Below are 22,288 nucleotides of genomic sequence, written 5' to 3' on the forward strand. Positions count from 1 at the left end.
TAGTTCTAAAATAGTACGAAATGTCTAAAATGGTACCATTTGGTATTATGTAAACGGATAGAGCGAAAAACTTAAAATTCGGTATGAGAGTCATAGTTGGAAAGTTAAGCTGGGAATACATAAAGCGCTAATTTGGCTGGCTTAAGTCATCGGCTGGCTTCTTCGGAAATGAACAAAGGAGCCTAGGGCCAAAATCGAACTAGGTCAACCTAAAACTCCTTTGTTCATCTACGAAGAAGCCAGCCGATGACTTAAGCCAGCCAAATATGCGCTTTATGTATTTCCAGCCTTAGTTTGATACAACAAGGTGGTTTTGGAAATTTGTACCAAGTCTGCGAACTGTACTAAGTGGTACTAAAATTGAAACGGTTAGGTTAGGGTGAATGGACGAAGCTGGAATTTTGAAATTTTGTATTAATGGTCCCTGTTGATGGTAGGTTCATGAAAAATAGGTGGTTTTGGAAATGTCTACTACAAGTGCACGGAAAGTACTAAATAGTACTAAAATTGGTGCAATTTGGTTTAAGTGAACATATAGTGCTTGAAATCAAAATTTTGGTTTTAGGTTAGTTATTCATGTGTAGCCTGGACATATGGGGGTGTTTTTGGAAATGCGTACCATAACTGTACGAAAAGTACTGAATGGTACTATTTTTTATTTAATAACGGGTAAAGGGATAGAGATTAATTTCTGAAGTTTGACATTTAGGCAACTGTTGGTATCTATGTTTGAGATATGGAAATTTGTGTGAATTCTACAAAATGGTACTAAATTTGGGACATTTTGGTTTAGTGTGAACGGATGAAGCTGGAATTTCAGGGTCCTTGTTGATAGCAGGTTTATGAAAAAGTGATGGATTGGAAATGCCTACTTCAAGTGCCCGAAAAGTACTTAATTGTACCATACATGGTGAAGTGAAAAAAACTGCAACCAACTTCAGACTGGTGTCATTTCTAAGCCGCTTGTCCGACAGCTGTTAAAATTATTCCAAGCGTGATTGTGTGATTTCTTTATATTTGACTGGAAAACGACAAGTGGCTATCGTGAGAGCACTGCAGCATTTAAATGTGAATAAATCTTTTTTGTCTCGTACCATCGCTCGTTGCCGTGATTGGTGACTGGTAGCGCAGCCCGACGTCAAGGAAGTGGACGGGAGAAAACAGAAACATCAGCAGAAATGGTTCGAAAAGTAAAGAAGCGACTTGATCGAAAAATGGCTCGTGAGCTGAACCTGTCGCAATTTTCTATTCAGCAAATATTGAAAAATGAGCTCGAGGTAAATTCATTGAAATTCCAAAAAATGCAAGAACTTACACCGCAACAGAAAGAAAATAGACTCAAAAGAGCTAAATAGTTGATTCGCTTGGCCGAGAGTGGTGGTTTTTTTTGTCAGAACTCAAGCGCCGGCCATTGCGATTGTGGGGGCCGCCATAGCAGCCAATGGTCGCTCTCCGCTCGTATTAATCGACCGTGACATAAGAAAAAATGCCGAATATTATCGCGAACATATTCTGGAGGGAGCTTTGGGCATGTAAACATTTTGGCCGCAGACCTTGGACATTCCAACAGGACTCAGCACCATAACACTCTGAACGCGCCACGCAAGAATGGTTACAAAATAAGGTTCATCGCTTCATTTGCAGCGCGCAATGGTCACCAAAATCTCCGGATACCAATCCGTTGGGCTATTGTGTCTGGAGTATTTTGGAATACAAGGTTGACACTAAAAAATACCAAAGTGTCGATCACCTCAAGCAAGCGCTTCGCCGGGAATGGGCCAGAATACCGCAGAGCCACATTCGGGTAGCGTTTGGCCGTTCGAATCCCTTTTTTTCGGTATTTTCATGATATTAGCGACATTATTTAAGGGAATTGTTTTAAAGTTCGTAATTGAGGTTCCTAATGGGTAGTTCAATCTACGACGTAAAATTGCGTATGCAGGTGCTCGTCTTCGTATCGCCCCCATTTAACGGTTTTCACTTTATTTGTCTATGCAATTTTTATACCCTCCACCATACTATGGAGGGTATATTAACTTTGTCATTCCGTTTGTAACTCCTCGAAATACTCATGTCAGACCCAACAAAGTATATATATTCTTGATCAGCGATTTAGCCATGTCCGTTTATCTGGCTGGCTGTCTGTCTGTCCGTCTGTCGGTTGTAATCACGCTATCTTTCGAACGAATTGAGAGAGAAGGTTAAAATTTTGCACACATGTTTATTTTTCCAGTAGGCAGGTTAAGTTCGTAAATGGGCCAAGTAGGTCCACGGTTTCATATAGCCCCCATATAACAGTACCTTCCGATATTCGGTATTTTAATGATTTTAGCGACATTATTCATCGGAATTGTTTCAAATTTGGTATTTGAGATTCGTAATGGATACTACAGCCTATGACAGAAAATTGTCTGTACAGGTCCACGTCTTCGTATAGCCCCCATATAACGGTACCTCCCAAAATTCGGTATTTTGATGATTTTAGCGCCATTATTTACCGGAATTGTTTCTAATTACGTATTTAGAGTTCGTAATGGGAACTACAGTCTGTGACAGAAAAATGTCTATGCAGGTCCAGGTCTTCGTATAGACACCATATATCAGTACCTGCCTATATTCGGTATTTTGACGAGTTTAGGTACAATACCCACCGAAATTGTTTGAGATATCGTATTTGACGTTAGTAATGGATGCTATAGCCAGTGGCAGAAAATTGTCTATGCTGGTCCAAATCTTCGCACAGCTCCGATATAATAGTACCTCCCTATATACGATATTTTAATGATATAAGCTACATTATTCACCTGTTTATTTCAAGTTTCGAATTTGAATATGGTAATGGCTAATGGCAAACAATGCCTATGTAGGTCCACGTCGTATAGACCCCAATATAACGGCAATATTCGGTATTTTTAAAATTTAACAGATTTTTTTTAAGGATTTTATTTTCTTTTTAATTTCTAAATTCGTTCCAAATGGTGGTGGTGGTATTCAAAGTTTGGCCCGGCCGAACTTACTGCTTTTTAACTTGTTTTGGTTAAATTTTTCAAGTTCCGTCCAATAGTCCAGCCCGGCCGAACTTAGGAGCGTTTTCATACCCTCCACCATACATAGTATGGAGGGTATATTAAGTTCGTCATTCCGTTTGTAACTCATCGAAATAATAATTTTAGACATAACAAAGTATATATTCTTGATCGGCGTATAATTCTAAGACGATTTAGCCCTGTCCGTCCGTCCGTCCGTCTATCCGTCTGTTGTAATCACGCTAGAGTCAAAACGAATAAAGATAGGAAGCTAAAATTTTGCACAGATCAGTCTTTGATCTGCAGGTAGGTCAAGTTCGAAGATGGGATTTATCGGTCCATATATCGTATAGCCCCCATACAACGGTACCAACCGATATTCGGAATTTTGATGATTTTGGCCACATTTTCCAATGGAATTGTCTGAAAATCCACACAAGGAGTTCTTTTTGAGCACCTTACCCTCTGGAAGAGAATTGTTTATAAAGGTCTACGATATCGTATAGCCCCCATACCACGGTACCCCCCGATATTCGGTATTTTGATTATTTTAGCCACATTTTCCAACGGAATTGTCTGAAAATCCACACAAGGAATTCTTTCTGAGTACTTTATCCTCTGGAAGAGAATTGTTAATATAGGTCCACGATATCGTATAGCCCCCCATAGAACGGTACCCCCCGATATTCGATATTTTGATGATTTTGCCCACATTTTCCAACGGAATTGTCTGAAAATCCACAGAAGGAGTTCTGTTCGAGTATTTTACCCTCTGGAAGAGAATTGATTATATAGGTCCACGATATCGTATAGCCCCCATACAACGGTACCCCCCGATATCCGGTATTTTGATGATTTTAGCCATATTTTCCAACGGAATTGTCTGAAAATCCACACAAGGAGTTCTCATATAACTGTACCCTCCCTCCAACCCCCCGCCGATATTCAGTTTTTTGATGATTTTAGCTAAATTTCTCAATGGAATTGCTTAAAAATCCATATTAGAAGTTCTTTTCAAGCACTTTCTCCCTGGAAGATAAATATCTGTATAGGTTCAAGATATCGTAGAGCCCACATAAAAGCCCCATATATTCAATATTGTAATGGCTTGTGACAAAAGTCTCCTATTCAGGTCCACGTCTTCGTATAGACCCCAATATAAGGAAAATATTCGGTAATTTTAAGATTTTTACAGAATTTTTGTCGAATGTTTTTTTTTTTTTTGAGAATTTCCAAATTCGTTCCAAATGGTGGAGGGCTTTGGCTTTTTTATTTGTTACTTTTACTTTTTTAGGAAGAATTTTCAACGATTACAATGCTATAATCGCGAACTTTGAAAGAATGATTCTTGAAGAATTAATTTATTTAAAGTCTGAAGGTGACTGAACTTAAATAAATTAATAAAATCGAAATTTTGATTTGTTACCAACACCGAAAAAATAATACTTTCCAAAAAGTTAAATAATTAAATACACTCATATATCTGAGTTAAATGTTGCGGTAGGAAGCGATCAAAATCAAATACAGATTATAAACTCGATTCAAAGAAACACATGTGAGAGCCAAGTAAATATTAGCATTTATCGAAACGACAGTAAACCCATTTTTTAATGGGGATTTTCCCAATACGGCGAAAATTTAAAAAATTCCGGAATTTTTTGTTCTGAACAATCTATGTGTTATTTTCAAGATAATGAATACCTCACGCAATGTTTTTTTTTTTTTTTTTTGATTTAGAAACACCGTGCATCTATTTAATTTCAAATTTCAATACTTTTTCAATATTTGTCTGAAATTCAGTACAAATTCCAGTTTTGTAACATAAAGTCGTATCTTCGGTGCGCGTGTCGAAAATGAATTTCCTTGGAGGCAAACAAATAAATCCCGATTTGCAAAATGAAAGAAATAAGGCGACATTCGATGTGGAGGAATTTGCCAAGTGGTGGTACGGCAGTGAAGAGAAATTGAAATTTAAACGATTTTTGGGTAAGTTTTTCGACTGAGAGAATTCTTGGAATTGTGGAGTTTTTTAAAGCAATTTTAGCTACAATTGTGGATATTCTAAATTTTTTTTGACTACAAATCGTGGATGACTTATGAAATATTTTTTTCAATAAGTTTTCGAACATAACATAATAGATTGGAATCTGATGTTAATTTCGACTTTTATGAGATTCATGGATATTCAAAATGTTGACCCTTTGTGGGAGAGGTACCAGAGCAAGTGAATCGATATATCCCATCTTCACATAATATCTTGTTTTAGTAGAAATAATGGAATGTTTGAAATATGAGGAGAACCTGATTTTTTTCGGATTTTATGATCGTTTTGGTTATTCAAAACGTTGACCCTTTGTGGGGAAGGTACCAGAAGAAATGATCAGATCTTTACCATCTTTCCAACAGATCTTGTGTTGATGGAAACATTAAGATCTACCAAGTCTGAATGGAACCGGATGTTAATTTCGAGTTTTATGAGCTTCATGTATATACAAAATTTTGACCAGAAGGAGTCCGATATAGTCCATCTTCACACCATACCGTGGGTTAATAAAAGCATTGTGATATGTGTGATTTAAAACAATCGGACTCACATCACATTTTGTAAGAGTAAAAATTAGTCAACATTTTGAAACTTTGTGGTGGAGGCACTTTATGGAGTGGGACAATATTGCCCATTTTCGCCCCTGACCTAGCCCTGATGCAAATATTAGAATTTGCAAAGTTGAAGCAAAATCTGACTTTTTTATTTTTTTGAAAAGTTCGACCTTTTGTGGGAGATGTACCAGAAGGAGTGGACCAATATTACCCATCTCCGAAAAATAATCGTCAAAAATAAACAGGGTTAGATAAAAAACTGCAAAAAAGTCAAACGCCATAATTTTTCCTTTTTTTGTTTTAATTTAATTGAATTAAAGCAAAAAATGTCGGAAATAGCATCAAATTTAGAATAAGTTTAGATTTGTTCGATTTCGAACATATGGCCTTCATACGGCCAATGAAACCGTCACACGCTGCCCGAATGCTGCTCTGCGGTACTTTGACCCATTCCCGGTGAAGCGCTTGCTTGAGGTGATCGACACTTTGGTATTTTTAAGTGCCAACCTTGCTTTCCAAAATACTCCAGACACAATAGTCCAAAGGATGGGTATCCGGAGATTTTGGTGGCCATTATGCGCTGGAAATGAAGCGAGGAACCTCATTTTGTAACCATTTTTGGTGGAGCGTGCTGAGGGCGATGGCGCTGAGTCCTGTTGGAATGTCCAAGGCCTGCGGCCAAAATGTTTGCGTGCCTAAGGCTTTAATACACCCTCCGGAATATTGTCGATTGCATTCGAGATAATAATTTCGAGATAATATTCGGCCTTTATTCTGATGTCACGGTCGATTAATACGAGCGGAGAGCGACCATCGGCTGTTATGGCGGCCCACACCATCACCATGGCCGGCGCTTGAGTTCTGGTGCCCAACCGAAGGTGCATATTTTCCGCTGACCTCTTTGGAAAGTAAACACGATCAAACACGGTCTACGCTACCAGTATCACGGTAACGAGCGATGGTACGAGACACTAAAGATTTATTCACATTTAAATGCTGGAGTGCTCTAGGGATAGCCACTTGTGGTTTTCCAGCCAAATATGAGGAAATCACACTATCGCGCTTGAATTCCATCACGAATAACTTTTTTTCTGGAAAATTCTCACCAAAATGCATTTGTACACGTGTAAACAATACAATGAGCTGTCACTGGTATAATTTTAACAGCTGTCGGACGAATGGCCTAGGAATGACAGCAGTCTGAATTTGGTTCATTCTTTTAGATTCCTACATCCTCGACGATGTGGACGAAGATATATTTCGCACTCAACATTTGCGACACGATGAAATTTATACCGCCGGCATAAAGTCCTGCGTTAAAGTCTCCAAGAAGTTAAGGAAATTACAGGATCTCCTCAGACCGGGACAAAAAGACATTTGGCCGTAAGTATTCCTCCAATCACTGGCTTTGTATTTTCCTCAAAATTTTTATTTTCCCCACAGAGGTCTCTATTTATCTTCGAATTTATGGGGTGCCCTACCACCGGCCAATCCATTTTCCGTCCACTATTCAATGATTGTGGATGCCATCCAGAAATTGGGTACAGCCGAACAATATGAAAAGTTTGGTAAACGTGCTGAGAATCTTGAGATTGCCTGTGCCTTTGCTCAAACGGAATTGGGTCATGGAACATATTTGAGGGGTCTGGAAACCCGGGCCGATTATGATCCGGAAAGGGAGGAGTTTATTTTAAATACACCCACCATGACATCGTACAAATGGTGGCCAGGGGGATGTGAGTATTACGAAGTTTTTAATTTGAGCGAAGATTAATTTATTCCCTCCCCCTTTTCCCTATTTACAGTGGGTCAAACTGCCAACTATTGCATTGTGGTGGCCCAGTTATACATTGGCAACTGCCACAAGGATCTGGCCTTATTTATGGTTCAAATACGTGACGAAGAAACGCATATGCCTTTGCCTGGCATAGATATTGGAGATGTCGGCAAGAAGATGGGATTTCCCACTGTAAATAATGGCTACTTGGGATTGAAAAATGTTCGCGTACCACGGAACCATATGTTAATGCGTCATGATCAAGTGTTGCCAGATGGCACCTATGTCAAGGGACCCAACACGGCTGTGAAATTTCTACCCCTCCTCATAGGACGCTGTGTGGCAAATGAGAGCAGTGCATCGCTGTTGGCAATGGCTTGTACCATAGCTAGCCGATATTCGGCAGTGAGGCGTCAATGTTCCGTTGATGCCGATTCCCAAGAAGTACAAATTTTGAACTATCAAACCCAACAAATGAAAATATTTCCCGAAATCGGCAATGCCATTGCCTATAAGCTGACCTCCAAGAAATTATGGCAATGTTATTATGAAACTTCCCGGGACATAGACGAGGGGAACTATGATTCCTTGCCGGAATTGCATGCCCTGTCATGTTGCCTGAAAGTTTTGAGCACCAGTGATGTGGTGAATGGAGTCGAGCGTTTACGTTTAGCCTGTGGTGGTCATGGTTATCTCAGTTCTGCCAATTTGGGCAACATGTATGTAGATGGCAGTGCGGCATGTACCTATGAGGGAGATAACACGGTACTCCTACTGACAGTGGGAAGGTATTTGTTGAAAAGTTATGTCAAGGCAATTGCCGGAGAAGAGGTACCTTCTTTGGTGGCATATTTGCGGAATACTGTGGAGGATTTGGCATCCCATAAATGGACGGGAACTTGGGAAAATATTCTTCGAATTTTGGAAATTGTTGCAGCAAAGTAAGAGTACGAATTATAATAGCAAGCATAACATTTTTATCATTTGTTTAACTTTTATAGCAAAATTCGTTTAGCCTTTGAACGCATCGAAAAACGTTTAAAATCCGGCCAAACGGAAGCGGAAGCTTTTAATAACACCGGCGTTGAATTGATAAAAGCTGCCGAGGTAATTATTTTGAAATAAATTTAGTTTTATACCATTGAAGGACCTGGGAAAATGTTTTTAAATGTCGCAAGTTGTGACCCTATGTGGGTGAGCTACCAAAAGGGGTTGGCAGATATATATCGCCTTCACAACAAATCTTGTACTAGAAAAAATGTTTGTATGTTTGAAATTTTATTTTTCAAAATTTTGAATTTTTGTGGGGGAGGTACCAGAAGAAATGGTCCGATCCCTACCGTCTTTATAACAGATCTCGTTTTGATGGAAATATTAAGATGTACCAAGTTTGAATAGAATCGGATGTTAATATAGCGTTTTTTGAGCTTCGAGTATATTCAAAACTTTGGCCCTTTGTGGGGTAGGTAACAGAAGGAGTGGACCAATCAGAGCAGACGTTGTGTTAGTAGAAATAGTGGTATGTGTGAAATATGCAGAGAACCGGATACTTATTCCCTATTATTATAATCGTTTTGATTATTCAAAACTTTGACCCTTTCGATCCCCACCATCTTTTTAACAGATCTTTTGTTTTTAGAAATATTGAAAAGTGCCAAGTCTGAAGGGAATCGGATATTAAATTCGCTTTTTATGAGCTTCATGTTGACTTGAATTGTTGACCCTTTGTGGGGAGATACCAGAAGGAGTGGATCGATATATTCCATCTTCACACCAGACCTTGGGTTAGTAAAAAATATTATTATGTGCGCAATTTGATGTTAATCGGACACTTACTCACATTTTATAAGAGTTATAATTATTCAAAAGTGTGACCCTTTTTGGGTAGGTATTTGATGGAGGGGACCGATATTGTCCATTATCGAAACTGGCCTAGCACTAATGCAAATATTTGGATTTGCAAAGTTGGAGAAAAATCGGATTATCATTTCTCTTCCCGTGCAGTAAATTTTTCTTTGAAAATATTGATATTTTGTGGGAGAGGAACCAGAAGGAGTGGAGCCGTATCAAATTATATATACCCTCGCTAGCCATATGGCTGAGGGTATAACTAGCCATATGTCTGAGGGTACAAAAAAAAACTGTTTTTAGCTTGGTTAGGCCTTGGAAAATATCTTTGAAGTATCCACTTCAAGTTTAGAGATATTTCTTTTGAAAATCTTATTTATAGGTTATAAACCCCTTCAAATATATTTTCTAAAAATTCCCCTTTTATAGATCTGAAAGTCCTTGAAAATGTTACTCAAAAATCTTCTCTTACAACTCTTAAAGTCTCGGAGGAAGTTAATTAAAAATCCACAATTTTAGATTTGAAAGTACTAGTCAGTCATATGGCTGAGGGTTTAAAATAATACTCTTTAAGGGTACACCCTTAGAAATATATTCATTTAAAAATCCCCGATTATGTTCTAAAAGTCCTGGTTTTTTTATATACCTACGTTTTTAAATTTAAACCCCTAATAAATGTGAAAGCAAACGAATTTTTCTGCCAATTTCTCTTGGTTCTATATGCCGTTATTACATTGCATGCGTAACAATAACAGCAATCCATCGCGGGTTGATAACACAAAATCCACCATTAATTGATGACTGCAACGGGTTTGAGACATAATTTCGAGAAATTTAATTCCTTGTTTTGTATGGAAAATCCAGACTATGTGCCTAGGACAATTATTTAGAAAATATTACAATAAAAATCCAATCCATCACCTAAGGGTCCTAGAAAAATCTTGATAGCTTTCAATGCCCTAGAACATAATCCTTTAAAATCCATATTTATAAAATCCCCAGAAACTATTCTTTACAAATCTGTATTATTTCTATAATTTTCTGGAAATCAATTAAAAATTAATAAAAAATACACATTTATAGCTATAAAAATACGATGAAAATATTGAAAAAAAAATAAAATTTCTTACAAAAATTTTCGTTAAAAATCGATGTTTATAACAAAAATTAAAAAAAAATATATAAAAAATATATATTAAAAAATATTCTTTAAAAAATCCACGATTAATGCCTGAAAATGCTTTAAACATTGCACCGAAAACTCTAAAAAAAATCTTTAAAAATCCATGTTTATAACTTTGAAATTCCTATAAAGTTTTCTTTTTTTTAAATCCACGTTTATAGCTCTGAAAATCATATAGAAATAATCTTTAAAAATTATAGCCCTCATTTTATTAAAAAATCATATTTCTGCTATGAAAATTTTTACAAAAATAGTCTTTAAACATACAAGCTTATAACTGTGCAAATGCTGGGATATCCTTTGAAAACTATTCTTAAATAAATACATTAATTAAAAAAATATTTAAATAGGCCCTATTCCCCTTATTAATTTTAAAATATATTTCCCTTTCATTTCAGTTACATGGCCGTGTTATCGTAGCCTCAATATTTTACGAAGAAGTTAAGGGTTCCAGTGCATCTTTCAGAAGTCCACAACTCAATAGAGTTTTAGAAAATCTTTTCGAAATATTTTTACTCAATATAATTCTCAAGAAGCTGAGTGATATACAAAGAGTGAGTAATCAAAGTTTTCAATATTTTTTCTTTATTATTTTTATCGTAATTTCTTTCAAGGTTATTACTATTAGCGAAGCTGAAATTCTTGATTTGGAAAAACGTTTGGAAACATCCCTAAAAACAATACGTCCCGATGCGGTAGCCATTTGTGATGGTTTTGATTTTCATGATAGAAATATGTCGTCGACCCTTGGTTGTTACGATGGCAATGTGTATCAGCGTATTTTTGAGGCGGCCAAATCAAATCCATTGAATGCCAAGCCAGTTCCGGATGTATTTCATACACATCTCAAGCCGTTTATGAAATCGAAATTGTGAAAATAGAGAGTTTATTTTTTTAATAAAAATGTATGCTTTTGTGGTTTATAGTTATACAAAGTCATTTATATCCGATTAGAATCAATATCTGGGTGCTGTAATACATTTAATAAACATAGATCATGTTTGAAAATAAACAATTTTATTTGCCAACTTCTGTTGACGCTTTATGGCGCTATTACACTACGGACTTGAAATAATAATAATAATCCAACACGAATTGATAACACGAGATCCTCTATTAATTGATAACACGAAAGTATGTTCTCGAGAAACTGTGCTGTTGGGAGAAACTCATTCTTCATCATTTAGGGAAAAGCTAAGCTCAATGACTGAGTGTGAGTACACACGCCCGTCTGTCTGGCAGGTGCGCACGATAATTCTCGAAGGAAATCGAAACAGAAGTCATAATATATTTAAATAATCGAACATTAACTGAGGGTATACATCTGTCGGCAAAACATTTTAACTTGTTTTTTAGAAGCAATACAGCCATATGTCATTAGTAGTTTCTTATATAGAACAAATCCCTTTAGATATTAATTATAGAAAAAATCCGTATTAAATCATCATATATCACGTTTGAATAAATAAATTTATCTACCAACTTGTCTTGGTACTGCAAGTGCAAAAATACCCATAATCCATCACGGATTGATAACACAAATTCCACTGTTGGATGACATAAATATTTTTAAGGAATTTCCTGAAGGAGAAAAAATTCAACTTCTAATATATAGCAGATTTTTTCTATGAAATATTCCGCATCAAGTTGTAGGATTTTTTTTTTCTGAAAAAAAAATCCAACTAGGGGGACCGAGAAAATTGTTTTATTAGAAACAAGTTAAAAAGCAGTAAGTTCGGCTGGTCCGAACTTTGAACACCCTCCACCATTTGGAACGAATTTGGAAATTTTCAAAAACAATAAAATCCGTTAAAAATTCTGTTAAAACCTTAAAAATACTTAATATAGCCGTTATATTGATGTCTCTACGACGTGGACCTACATAGGCTTTGTTTGTCATAAGCCATGAACATATTCAAATTCGAAACTTGATATAAACGGCGAGTAATGTAGCTAAAATCATCAAAATATCATATATAGGGAGGTGCCCTTATATCGGAGCTATACGAAGACCTAGACCTGCATAGATAATTTTCTGTCACAAGCTGTAGCATCCATTACGAACTTAAAATACGACATCTCAAACAATTACGGTGAGTATTGTACTTAAAATCGTCAAAATACCAAATATAGGGAGGTACTGATATCTGGACCTGCATAGACATTTTTCTGTCACAGACTGTAGTTCCCATTACCAACTCTAAATACGTAATTGGAAACAATTCCGGTGAATAATGTCGATAAAATCATCAAAATACCGAATATATGAAGGTACCGTTATATAGGGGCTATACGAAGACGTGGACTTGCACAGACAATTTTCTGTCTTAGGCTGTAGTATCCATTTCGAACTTCAAATATCAAATTTGAAACAATTCCGGTGAATAATGTCGCTAAAATCATCAAAACACCGAATATCGGGAGGTACTGTTATATGGGGGCTATATGAAAACGTGGACCTACATGACCCATTTATGAACTTAACCTGCCTACTGGAAAAATAAGCATGTGTGCAAAATGTTAGCCTTCTATCTCAATTCGTTCGAAAGATGGCGTGATTACAACATAAAATGAAGCGAGGAATCTCATTTTGTAATCATTCTTGGGTGGCGCGTGCTGAGTGCAATAATGCTGAGTCCTGTTGAAATGTCCAAAGTCTGCGGCCAAAATGTGTGCATGCCCAAGGCTTTAATACACCCTCCAGAATATTTTCGCGATAATATTCGGTATTTATTCTGATGCCACGGTCGATTAGTACGAGAGGAGAGCGACCATCGGCTGTTATGGCGGCTCACACCATCACCATGGCCCGCGCTTGAGTTCTGGTGGCCAACCGAAGGTGCACATTTTCAGCTGACCTCTTTGGCAAGTAAACACGATCAATTTGTTTGTTTACAACAACGAATGTTTTCTCATCGGAGAACACCAAATTCGGCAGTTCACCACTTTCGGCTAAGCGAAGCAACTCTAGCTCTTTCGAGTCTATTTTCTTTCCGTTGCAGTGTAAGTTTTTGCACTTTTTGGCATTTTAATGGCTTTATCCCGAGCTCATTTTTCAATATTTGCCGAATGGAATATTGCGCTATGTTCAGCCAACGACCCATTTTCGGTCACTGCGACGCGGGTTTCGATCAAGTCTTTTCTTTACTTTTCGAACAATTGCTGCTGATGTTGCGGTTTTTTTTTCATCCACTTCCTTGACGTCGGTCTACGCTACCAGTTACCAATCACGGTGATGAGCGATGGCACGAGACACAAAAGATTTATTCAAATTTAAATGCTGGAGTGCTCTAACGATAGCCACTTGTGGTTTTCCAGCCAAATATAAAGAAATCGCACTATCACGCTTGAATTCCATCACGAATAATATTTTTTTCTCGTCAAATATGTTTTTGTACGCTTGTAAACAATATAATGAGCTAACACTGAAATAATTTTAAAAGCTGTCGGACGAGTGGCTTAGATATGACAGCAGTCTGAAGTTTGCAGTTTTTTTCAACTCACCTTGTATAGAGAAAATCCAACATCAAAATCCAAGGGAATATTTCGCTAAAAAATTCCCCACTCATAGAGAGAGCCTGTAGGATTTTTAGGCAGAAAAAAAATCTGACCCCATGTTCGGAAGAAATTTTATTTTAGATAAAATACAACCACAGTTCTTTGGAAGAAAAAATCCAACGTCAAATACAGAGAAGATTATTTTCTATAAAAATCCCACGGAATGTTTTCTGTATTGAAAATCCAATATCAGAATATAGAGCAAAATGGCAGATTCGAAAAAAAAACTATCTTATGTCCTGAGGGAATGTGTTTTTTTATAGCAAAAATCCAACCTCATATCCGGAATAACGTTTTTTGTGGGAAAATCAAACCTCAGACATTAGAGAAATCCAACAACCTTTAGAAAAATTCCAAAAACACTCCAAACAAAAAAAAATGTTTTTTTTATGATTAAAAAATTGTTTAAATATTTAATTTTTATAAAATTTAATTAAAATAAATGTCAAAATAATACCAAAATTATTTACAAAAAGACACGACTTCGCTTTGATCTTTACATCTTAGCTTTCATAAATGGTTGCAAATGTGTGTAGATAACATCGGGTACAGGTTTCTTGTTTAGCGGACTCTTTTTGGCCTCTTCAAAAATGCGTTCATAGACATTACCATCATAGGAGCCCAAAGTGGATTTCAGATTTCTATCATGAAAATCGAAGCCATCACAAATGGCTACGGCATCGGGACGCAGGGCCTTAAGTACATCTTCCAGTCGTGTTTGCAAGGCACGCAATTCCATGTCGGAAATATTGGCAACCTGGTGGAGGAAATGACATATATTAAAATGCTTTTCTGACAAGGAATCTTCAAACTTACTCTCAAAATTTCATGCATATACTTCAGGGCAGTATTAACCAAGAATAATTCCAATAGATTTTCCAAAACTTTATTAAGGGCAGGGCTGCGATTTTTGGCATTGGGTCCTGTGACTTCTTCCAAGAAAGTGGCCGCAACGAAGCAGGTGCCGTGTAACTAATATTAAAATGAGAAAATGTTTTCCATTAAAAGGATATATTATATGGGAAAAAGGATTTTTAGTTTCATAGGAAAATTTAAAACTAACCTCGGCTGCCTGGGTGTATTCTATGCCGGTATTGTTGGCAGCTTCTGCCTCAGTTTGGCCAGCCTTAAGGCGAGCAGTTAAGTTTTCAAATGTTATGCGGATTTTACTGAAAAAATTAATAGAGAGAGAGAGAGAGAAAGATAGAGAGAGAGAGGGAGAAAGAGAGAGTAACGATCCTGTTTCAAATATTTCTCTCAACTCCACTTACTGTGCTGTGGCAATTTGTAAGGCCTGCAGAATATTTTGCCAGGATCCCGTCCATTTCTCAAGACCATTAACTTTGATGGCATCTTGCAAATAGGAAATTGTGGGTACCAAAGGCTTGCCAGCCATGAGCATGCGACATGATTTCATTAGGAATCTACCAACTTGCAATAGCAGAACTGTGTTTTCACCCTCATATGTACAGGCAGCAGTGGCAGCCGAATATAAATTTGCCAACTGAGCTGAGGCCAAGTAGCCATGACCACCACAGGCCAAACGTAAACGTTCCACACCATTTGCCGAATCTCTGGAACATAAAGCCTTCAGCGAACAAGCCAGGGCATGCATTTCTGGCAGGCGACCAAATTCACCACATTTGATATCTTCGGCCGTTTGATCATACAATTGCCATAACTTGGTTGATGATAGCCTGTAGGCAATGCTGGTGGCAATTTCGGGGAACAGCTTCATTTGTTGGGTAACATGATCGATGATTTGGGGCTCAGGTTCTCTGAAAGGAATCGAATTGATGATGAAATATGGAGACAAGAAAGAAAACCGTTTTTCACCTACTTGGGATTAATGGGACTTTGTCTGCGCACCGCCGAGTAGCGTGTGGCAATGGTTGAAGCCATTGACAACATGGTCGAATTGTTGCGCACAATTAAACAACGAACAAAGACCATGGTAAAATAGGCCAATACTGAAGCAGGACTCTTGACATAAGTACCGTCGGGCAATACCTGGGCATGACGCATCAACATATTTGTTCGTGGTATCCTTACATTTTTCAAACCCAAATAGCCATTGTTGACACCAGCAAAACCCATTTTCTTGCCAATATCACCCACATCAATGCCCGGCAATGGCATGTGAGTTTTTTCATCACGCAGCTGGACCATAAACATGGCCACACCCTTTGGGTCATTGTCGATATAGAGATTGGCCACCACAACACAGTAGTTGGCGGCATGACCCACTAAAATAAAATCAATTATTTTTTAATTTGTTTCAAAATTATTTTCAACGTTTTTGGTGGTACTTACATCCACCGGGCCACCATTTGTACGATGTAATGGTGGGTGTATTCAAAACAAACTCATCCGTTTTGCGATCAAAATCCGCCCTGGTCTCCAAACCTCTTAAAAATGTTCCATGCCCCAATTCGGTTTGGGCATAGGCTCCGGTAATTTCAAAATTCTCAGCTCGCTTGCCAAATTTTTCGTATTGTTCATCGGTACCCTGTTGGCGAATACAACCTACCATCATGGCGAAATGTACTGAGAATGGATTTCCCGACGGCATAGCTCCCCATGCATCTGGGCTACCATAGAGGGCTCTGAAAAGAAATTAGACTTTTAATAGTGGTTTGGGCAAAGCAAATGGGAAGCGGTTCTATTAAAGCAAAAAAAAAAAAAAAAAAAAAAAAATCAGGGGTCGAATTCTTGACTTATGAAAATGTGACATGGAAAATATTTCCACACTTGTAAAACTACCGAACGGGAAGACAAATGCAATTGATGTAGGAAAAAGCCTACCATTGAATATATTGAGTATTGAAAACCGGCTTCTACAGACCAACTTGGAATGAAAACATGTTTCACATCACAATCGGACTTTCCAACATTGATCTTCATCTAGCCACAAAAATTGCATCATATATGTCTGGTGAGCCGCTTAAACAACGGCGAAACGGGTCGTAAACTGGTTAGAACTTCGCTAGATTCCAATTTTCAATGCCATCTCCTTAGGCCATGAAAATCTCAGCTCGAAAGAGAAAATTATGGACAAACATTTCCTTTTAGAAACTTTTTTCAATTCCGATTTTCATAGAATAACAATTAGACACTTGGTCTTCGCTGGTCCTGCATTATGTAGTGAAATATTCATTGTACTTACGGCCAAATATCATTGCCACCCGGATTCACTTCCTCTTGCAACTTGCGCAATTTTTTGGCCAATTCAATGCCATTCTTGAGGGCGTCAGCGAAAATTTCTTCATGTGACCAATCTTGGAAACTGTTACGCGAATCGTCCAAATCCTTAAAGATGTATGATTCTGAAAGGAATAGAAATTGAAAAAAAAAAAAATAAATGATTGGAAATTTTCTAGAGAAGGAAGAACGTTAATTTGAAGAATATTTGTGGATTTTTATGAAAAATCTCTTCAAGGATTCTTACAGAATATTTTTAAGTCCAATAAAATCTTATAATTTCGGTAATTATGAAAATTTTCGGTTAGCTAGCGAGGAAATCAAGACCTTACGATAGATACCAATGTTGTCTACTTTAAGTTCTTTTTTTATACCCTCAGCCATATGGCTATGGAGGGTATGTATCATTCGATACCGGCGAAACGTGACTTATCGAAATAACGGTTTTAGACCTTAGGTGTCTTTGAACCAAATCCATTTCACGATATTTGGAGTCAATCTAGCGATGTCCGTCCGTCTGTCTGCCTCTCTGTGTGGGAGTATTTTTTATATTTGGTCCAAATTTTGTACATCGTAATATTGTTATCAAACTTAGATCGAGTTCGGAGATGGGCAATATCTGTGAATTCCTTCTGGTACCTCTCCCACAAAATGTCGAAATTTTCAAGAAAATATTTTACTGCTCAAAAAGAAAAGAGATGATCCGATTTTACTTCAACTTTGCAAATTCTTATTTTTGCATCAGTACTAGGTCAGGTGCGAAAATAGACAATATCGGTACCCCTACACAGAGGGTTACAATTTTGAATAATTAAAACTCTTATAAAATGTAATGTTAGATTCCGATTTACTTCAAATTACGAATATAACAATATTTTTATTAACACAAGATCTGTTATGAATATGAGAAATATCGGTCTACTCCCCTACAAAGGGTCTACCTACCCCACAAAAGGTCGAATTTTGAATATTCCTGAAGCTCATAAAAAACGAAATTAACATCCGATTCCATTCAGACTTGGTACATCTCAATATTCCTGTCAACTCAAGATCTGTTATAGAGATGGTAGAGATCGGACCATTCCTTTTGGTACCTCCCACACAAAGGGTGAAAGTTTTGAATCACCAAAAAGATTATAAAATCCGAAATACGCATCCGGTTCACTTCATATTCCACACATCCCTTTATTTCTACCTACACAAGATCTGCTGTGAAGCTGGGTATTCCTGAAGCTCATAAAACGTGAAATGAACATCCGATTCCATTCACACTTGGTATATCTCAATATTCCTGTCAACTCAAGATCTGTTATAATAATGGTAGAGATCGGACCATTCCTTGTGGTACCTCCCCCACAAAGGGTCAAAGTTTTGAAAAACAAAAACGATTATAAAATCCGAAATCAGTATCCGTTTCTCTTCATATTTCACACATCCCATTATTTCTACTTTCACAAGATCCGCTGTGAAGCTGGGAAATATCGGTCCACTCCTTATGGTACCTTCCCCACAAAGGATCAACATTTTGAATACCCATGAAGCCCATAAAACGCGAAATGAACATCCGATTCCATTTAGACTTGGTATATCTCAATATTCCTGTCAACTGAAGATCTTTTATAGAGATGGTAGAGATCGGACCATTCCTTTTGGTACCTCCCACATAAAGGGTGAAAATTTTGAATCACCAAAACGATTATAAAATCTGAAATAAGTATTCGGTTCTCTTTATATTCCACACATACCTTTATTTCTACTTACACAAGATCTGCTGTGAAGCTGGGAAATATCGGTTCACTCCTTATGGTACCTGCCCCACAAAGGGTCAAAATTTTGAATACCCACGTAGCTCATAAAACGCGAAATGAACATCCGATTCCATTCAGACTTGGTACATCTAAAATCCGAAATACGCATCCGGTTATCTTCATATTCCACACATCCCTTTATTTCTACCTACACAAGATTTGCTGGAATTTATGATTTCGCATTAAATTGGATTAAATGTTCGATTTTCTAGCAATTTTGGCCATATTAATATTTTTATCGGTATTAGATGAAGCAAGAAAATGGAATACTTCGGTAAACTATATCTGGTACCTCACGCACATTTTTTCAAAATGATCATGTATTTCATATAAAGTGATGGAAGTAACCAATATAGTCGAAACCTGGTATGTCGCAATATTTATATCATATTTATTTGGGTCCCATACGAAAAGGACAATATTGGCCCATTCCTTCGGAACCTATTCCATAGAGGATCAACAATTTGAATAATCATAACAAAAGTAACAAGTAAAAAAACATTAAGTTCGGCCGGGCCACCTTAGGGTAAAGGAAACATTAGAGCCTATATACCAATTTTTAGACATATTCATGGGAAAATGTGCCAAAAGTCATCAAAATACCGAATATCGGGAAATTTGGCTATATGGGGCTAAACAAAAATGTGGACCTATACATACAGTGTTTCGCCAAAAGAGCTAGAACCCATTAAGTCCAACAAATACCAATTTTTAGACAAATCCGCGAAGAAATGTGGCAAAAACCATTAAAATACCGAATATCGGGAGGTACCTTTATATGGGGGCTATACCAAAGCGTGGACCTATACATGTAATGTCTTGCCACACGAACTAGGACCCGTTATGACCTACAAATACCAATTTTCAGACAAATCCGTGAAAAATTGTGGCATAAATCATCAAAATACCGAATATCGGGAGGTACCGTTATATGGGGACTATACCAAAACGTGGATCGATATATCTCATTTTCAATACCAACCATTCTAAACACAATACAAATTGCTCTGCTAAATTTTGGCGCTCTACGTCAAATAATGTGGGCTGTATCGCGATTTCAACGGACAGACAGACAGACGGATTGACAGATTGACTTAGAATTTTATGCTGATTATGAATATATATACTTTATATACTTTGGGGTCTAAGACGAATATTTAAGGATATTACAAACGGAATGACAAAGTTAATATACCCTCCTTTCCAAGGTGGAGGGTATAAAAATATAGTTAAAAATTCGAACATTGGCTGAGGGTATACATCTGTCGGCAAAACCGACTGACATTTTGGAAAGCAAGGTTGGCATTAAAAAATACCAAAATGTCAATCATCTCAAGCAAGCGCTTCGCCGGGAATGAGCCAAAATACCGCAGAACAACATGCGGGAAGCGTGTGACGGTTTCACTGGCCGTTTGAAGGCCATAATTCGTGCCAAAGGTGACCAATTCGAACAAATCTAAACTTATTCTAAAATTTGAAGCTATTTCCGACAGTTCTTGCTTTTATTCAAGAAAATTCAAAAAAATGTAAAAATTATTGCGTTTGACTTTCTTGCAGTTTTTTTATCTCACCCTGTACAGGAGACATTCACTACATCATCCAAATATTTTCTTGATCAAAGTCCTCCATTGTTGACGTCAAAATGGTATTTGGCACGTATCAATTATTGTTGGAGATAGGGGATATCCCCTGAAAAAAATCTCCATCACGGATACATAGTTATTAACATTCTTGCTGATTTCAAGATAAACCCACACGGCTCCAATCAATTTTTTCAAGCAGTACCACTTGACTTGCTATTTGGTATCGTAAAGATAACACAACTAAAATGTGTTAACAAATATAATATTTGTTATTTGAATAACACCGCGAAGACATATTCACTGCACACTGCCTGAACCACTGACTGATCGCTGCCATAACAGAGTAATCCAACTTCTCGATATCAATTTCAAAACAATCACTTATTTACTCACCAAAAAATCTCTTGAATTTCAATTTCTCTTCGCCACCATGATACCACAGAGCAAAATCTTCCACATTGAAAGAGGCCTTCGCGCGCTCTTTTTGTAAATCCGGATTTACAGTTTTCGGTATGATACTCATTTCTTCCGACTGGGACACACGACGTCTAACTTTTTGAACTTCAGCAGGCAAACTAAAGCAAAAAACTAGTGTTGGGGGCCTTCTTCGGTGTGCGTCCGGCAACGGAGTTTGCTCTTTGAACGACACCAAGTAAACGCTAAGATTTGGCATTATCTTGACGCTCATTGATAAGACAAGGAAAAGCTTTCGCTACGTAAGTGATCAACGGTATACGTGACGGTCTAACTTTCTCTCAGTCTCTCTTGAGATTTGTAAGAAGAGATAACCGACCGCACTCCCCAACTCTCAGTTGTAAACATTTATTTGTTGCATTGCATGTGGGGTCGACTGGGGATCCATGGTGGGGAGAAGAAACTTTCAAAAAAAATGCTCAAAATTAAATTGAGAAAATTGGATAAGAGAAATAATTTCTCTTCTCTGTCCATAGTCGATGTTGGACTATGAACGGTTTAGTAAACATTACAATGACTTGGCAAATTTGTATTGACTGTGTTTAAAAAAAAATTACAAAATATATTTGCAATTTTACAAATAAAAACCAGTAAAGAAAGTCTTAAAGTCGGGCGGGGCCGACTTTATGATACCCTACACTACTTTGCTAATTTAGTAGAGCTCGGCATAACAATTAAAAGTTTTTATGGGAGAACTCAATCATACACGCTATGATTATAATTATAATTTAAAGTTCAAAGGACTAAATATGCCGAAGCATTTGTATCTTTTAAATTCGGACTTGTGTTGCCCATTTGGTGCACAAATAATTTAAAATCGGATAAAAACATATATGGGAGCTATAACCAAATCGGAACCGATCTCGATAAAATTTAGCAATGGTATTTCTGAGCTGTATTTGATATATTTTCCTGAATATCGTTGTTACGGAGTGCATATTACGGTTGTGGATAACAAATACAACAAATGGGATGAACAATTTATATGGGAGCTATAGCTATATCTGAACCGATCTTCAACAAATTTGGCATACTAGACTCAATTAGGTCGCATGTGCCAAATTCCATTCTATTTGGGCAAATATTAGACTTTTGGTGCACAATAAAAAAAAAATCGGACGAAGTTATATATGCGAGCTATATCCAAATCTGAACCGATCTTGTTAAAATTTAGCAATGGTATTTCTGAGCTGCATTTGATATATTTCCCCAAATATTGTTGTTACAGAGTG

The 22,288-nt window shown here is 37.2% G+C and overlaps 2 protein-coding genes across 2 annotated transcripts; one reads left to right on the forward strand and one right to left on the reverse strand.

Annotated features, from left to right (window-relative positions):
- Window positions 1-4,843: 4,843 nt before the first annotated feature.
- Window positions 4,844-11,318, forward strand: LOC101888884 (probable peroxisomal acyl-coenzyme A oxidase 1). Its single transcript, XM_020036278.2, has 7 exons — window positions 4,844-5,012; window positions 6,848-7,007; window positions 7,068-7,360; window positions 7,430-8,342; window positions 8,403-8,508; window positions 10,831-10,986; window positions 11,047-11,318. Exons 1-7 carry the CDS (start codon window positions 4,880-4,882, stop codon window positions 11,305-11,307), a joined length of 2,022 nt encoding a protein of 673 aa, XP_019891837.2. The 5' UTR covers window positions 4,844-4,879; the 3' UTR covers window positions 11,308-11,318.
- A 3,084-nt stretch (window positions 11,319-14,402) lies between these two features.
- LOC101896065 (probable peroxisomal acyl-coenzyme A oxidase 1) lies at window positions 14,403-21,215 on the reverse strand. The gene is made up of 8 exons (XM_005182121.4): window positions 20,976-21,215; window positions 17,157-17,316; window positions 16,304-16,596; window positions 15,831-16,236; window positions 15,262-15,768; window positions 15,054-15,159; window positions 14,807-14,962; window positions 14,403-14,747 (listed from the first exon to the last, which is right to left on the reverse strand). The coding sequence occupies exons 1-8, from the start codon at window positions 21,103-21,105 to the stop codon at window positions 14,487-14,489; spliced, it is 2,019 nt and encodes a 672-aa protein (XP_005182178.1). The 5' UTR covers window positions 21,106-21,215; the 3' UTR covers window positions 14,403-14,486.
- Window positions 21,216-22,288: the final 1,073 nt, after the last annotated feature.

This window comes from Musca domestica, unplaced genomic scaffold, assembly GCF_030504385.1.
Source record: "Musca domestica strain aabys unplaced genomic scaffold, Musca_domestica.polishedcontigs.V.1.1 35, whole genome shotgun sequence".
Lineage (NCBI taxonomy): Eukaryota > Metazoa > Arthropoda > Insecta > Diptera > Muscidae > Musca > Musca domestica.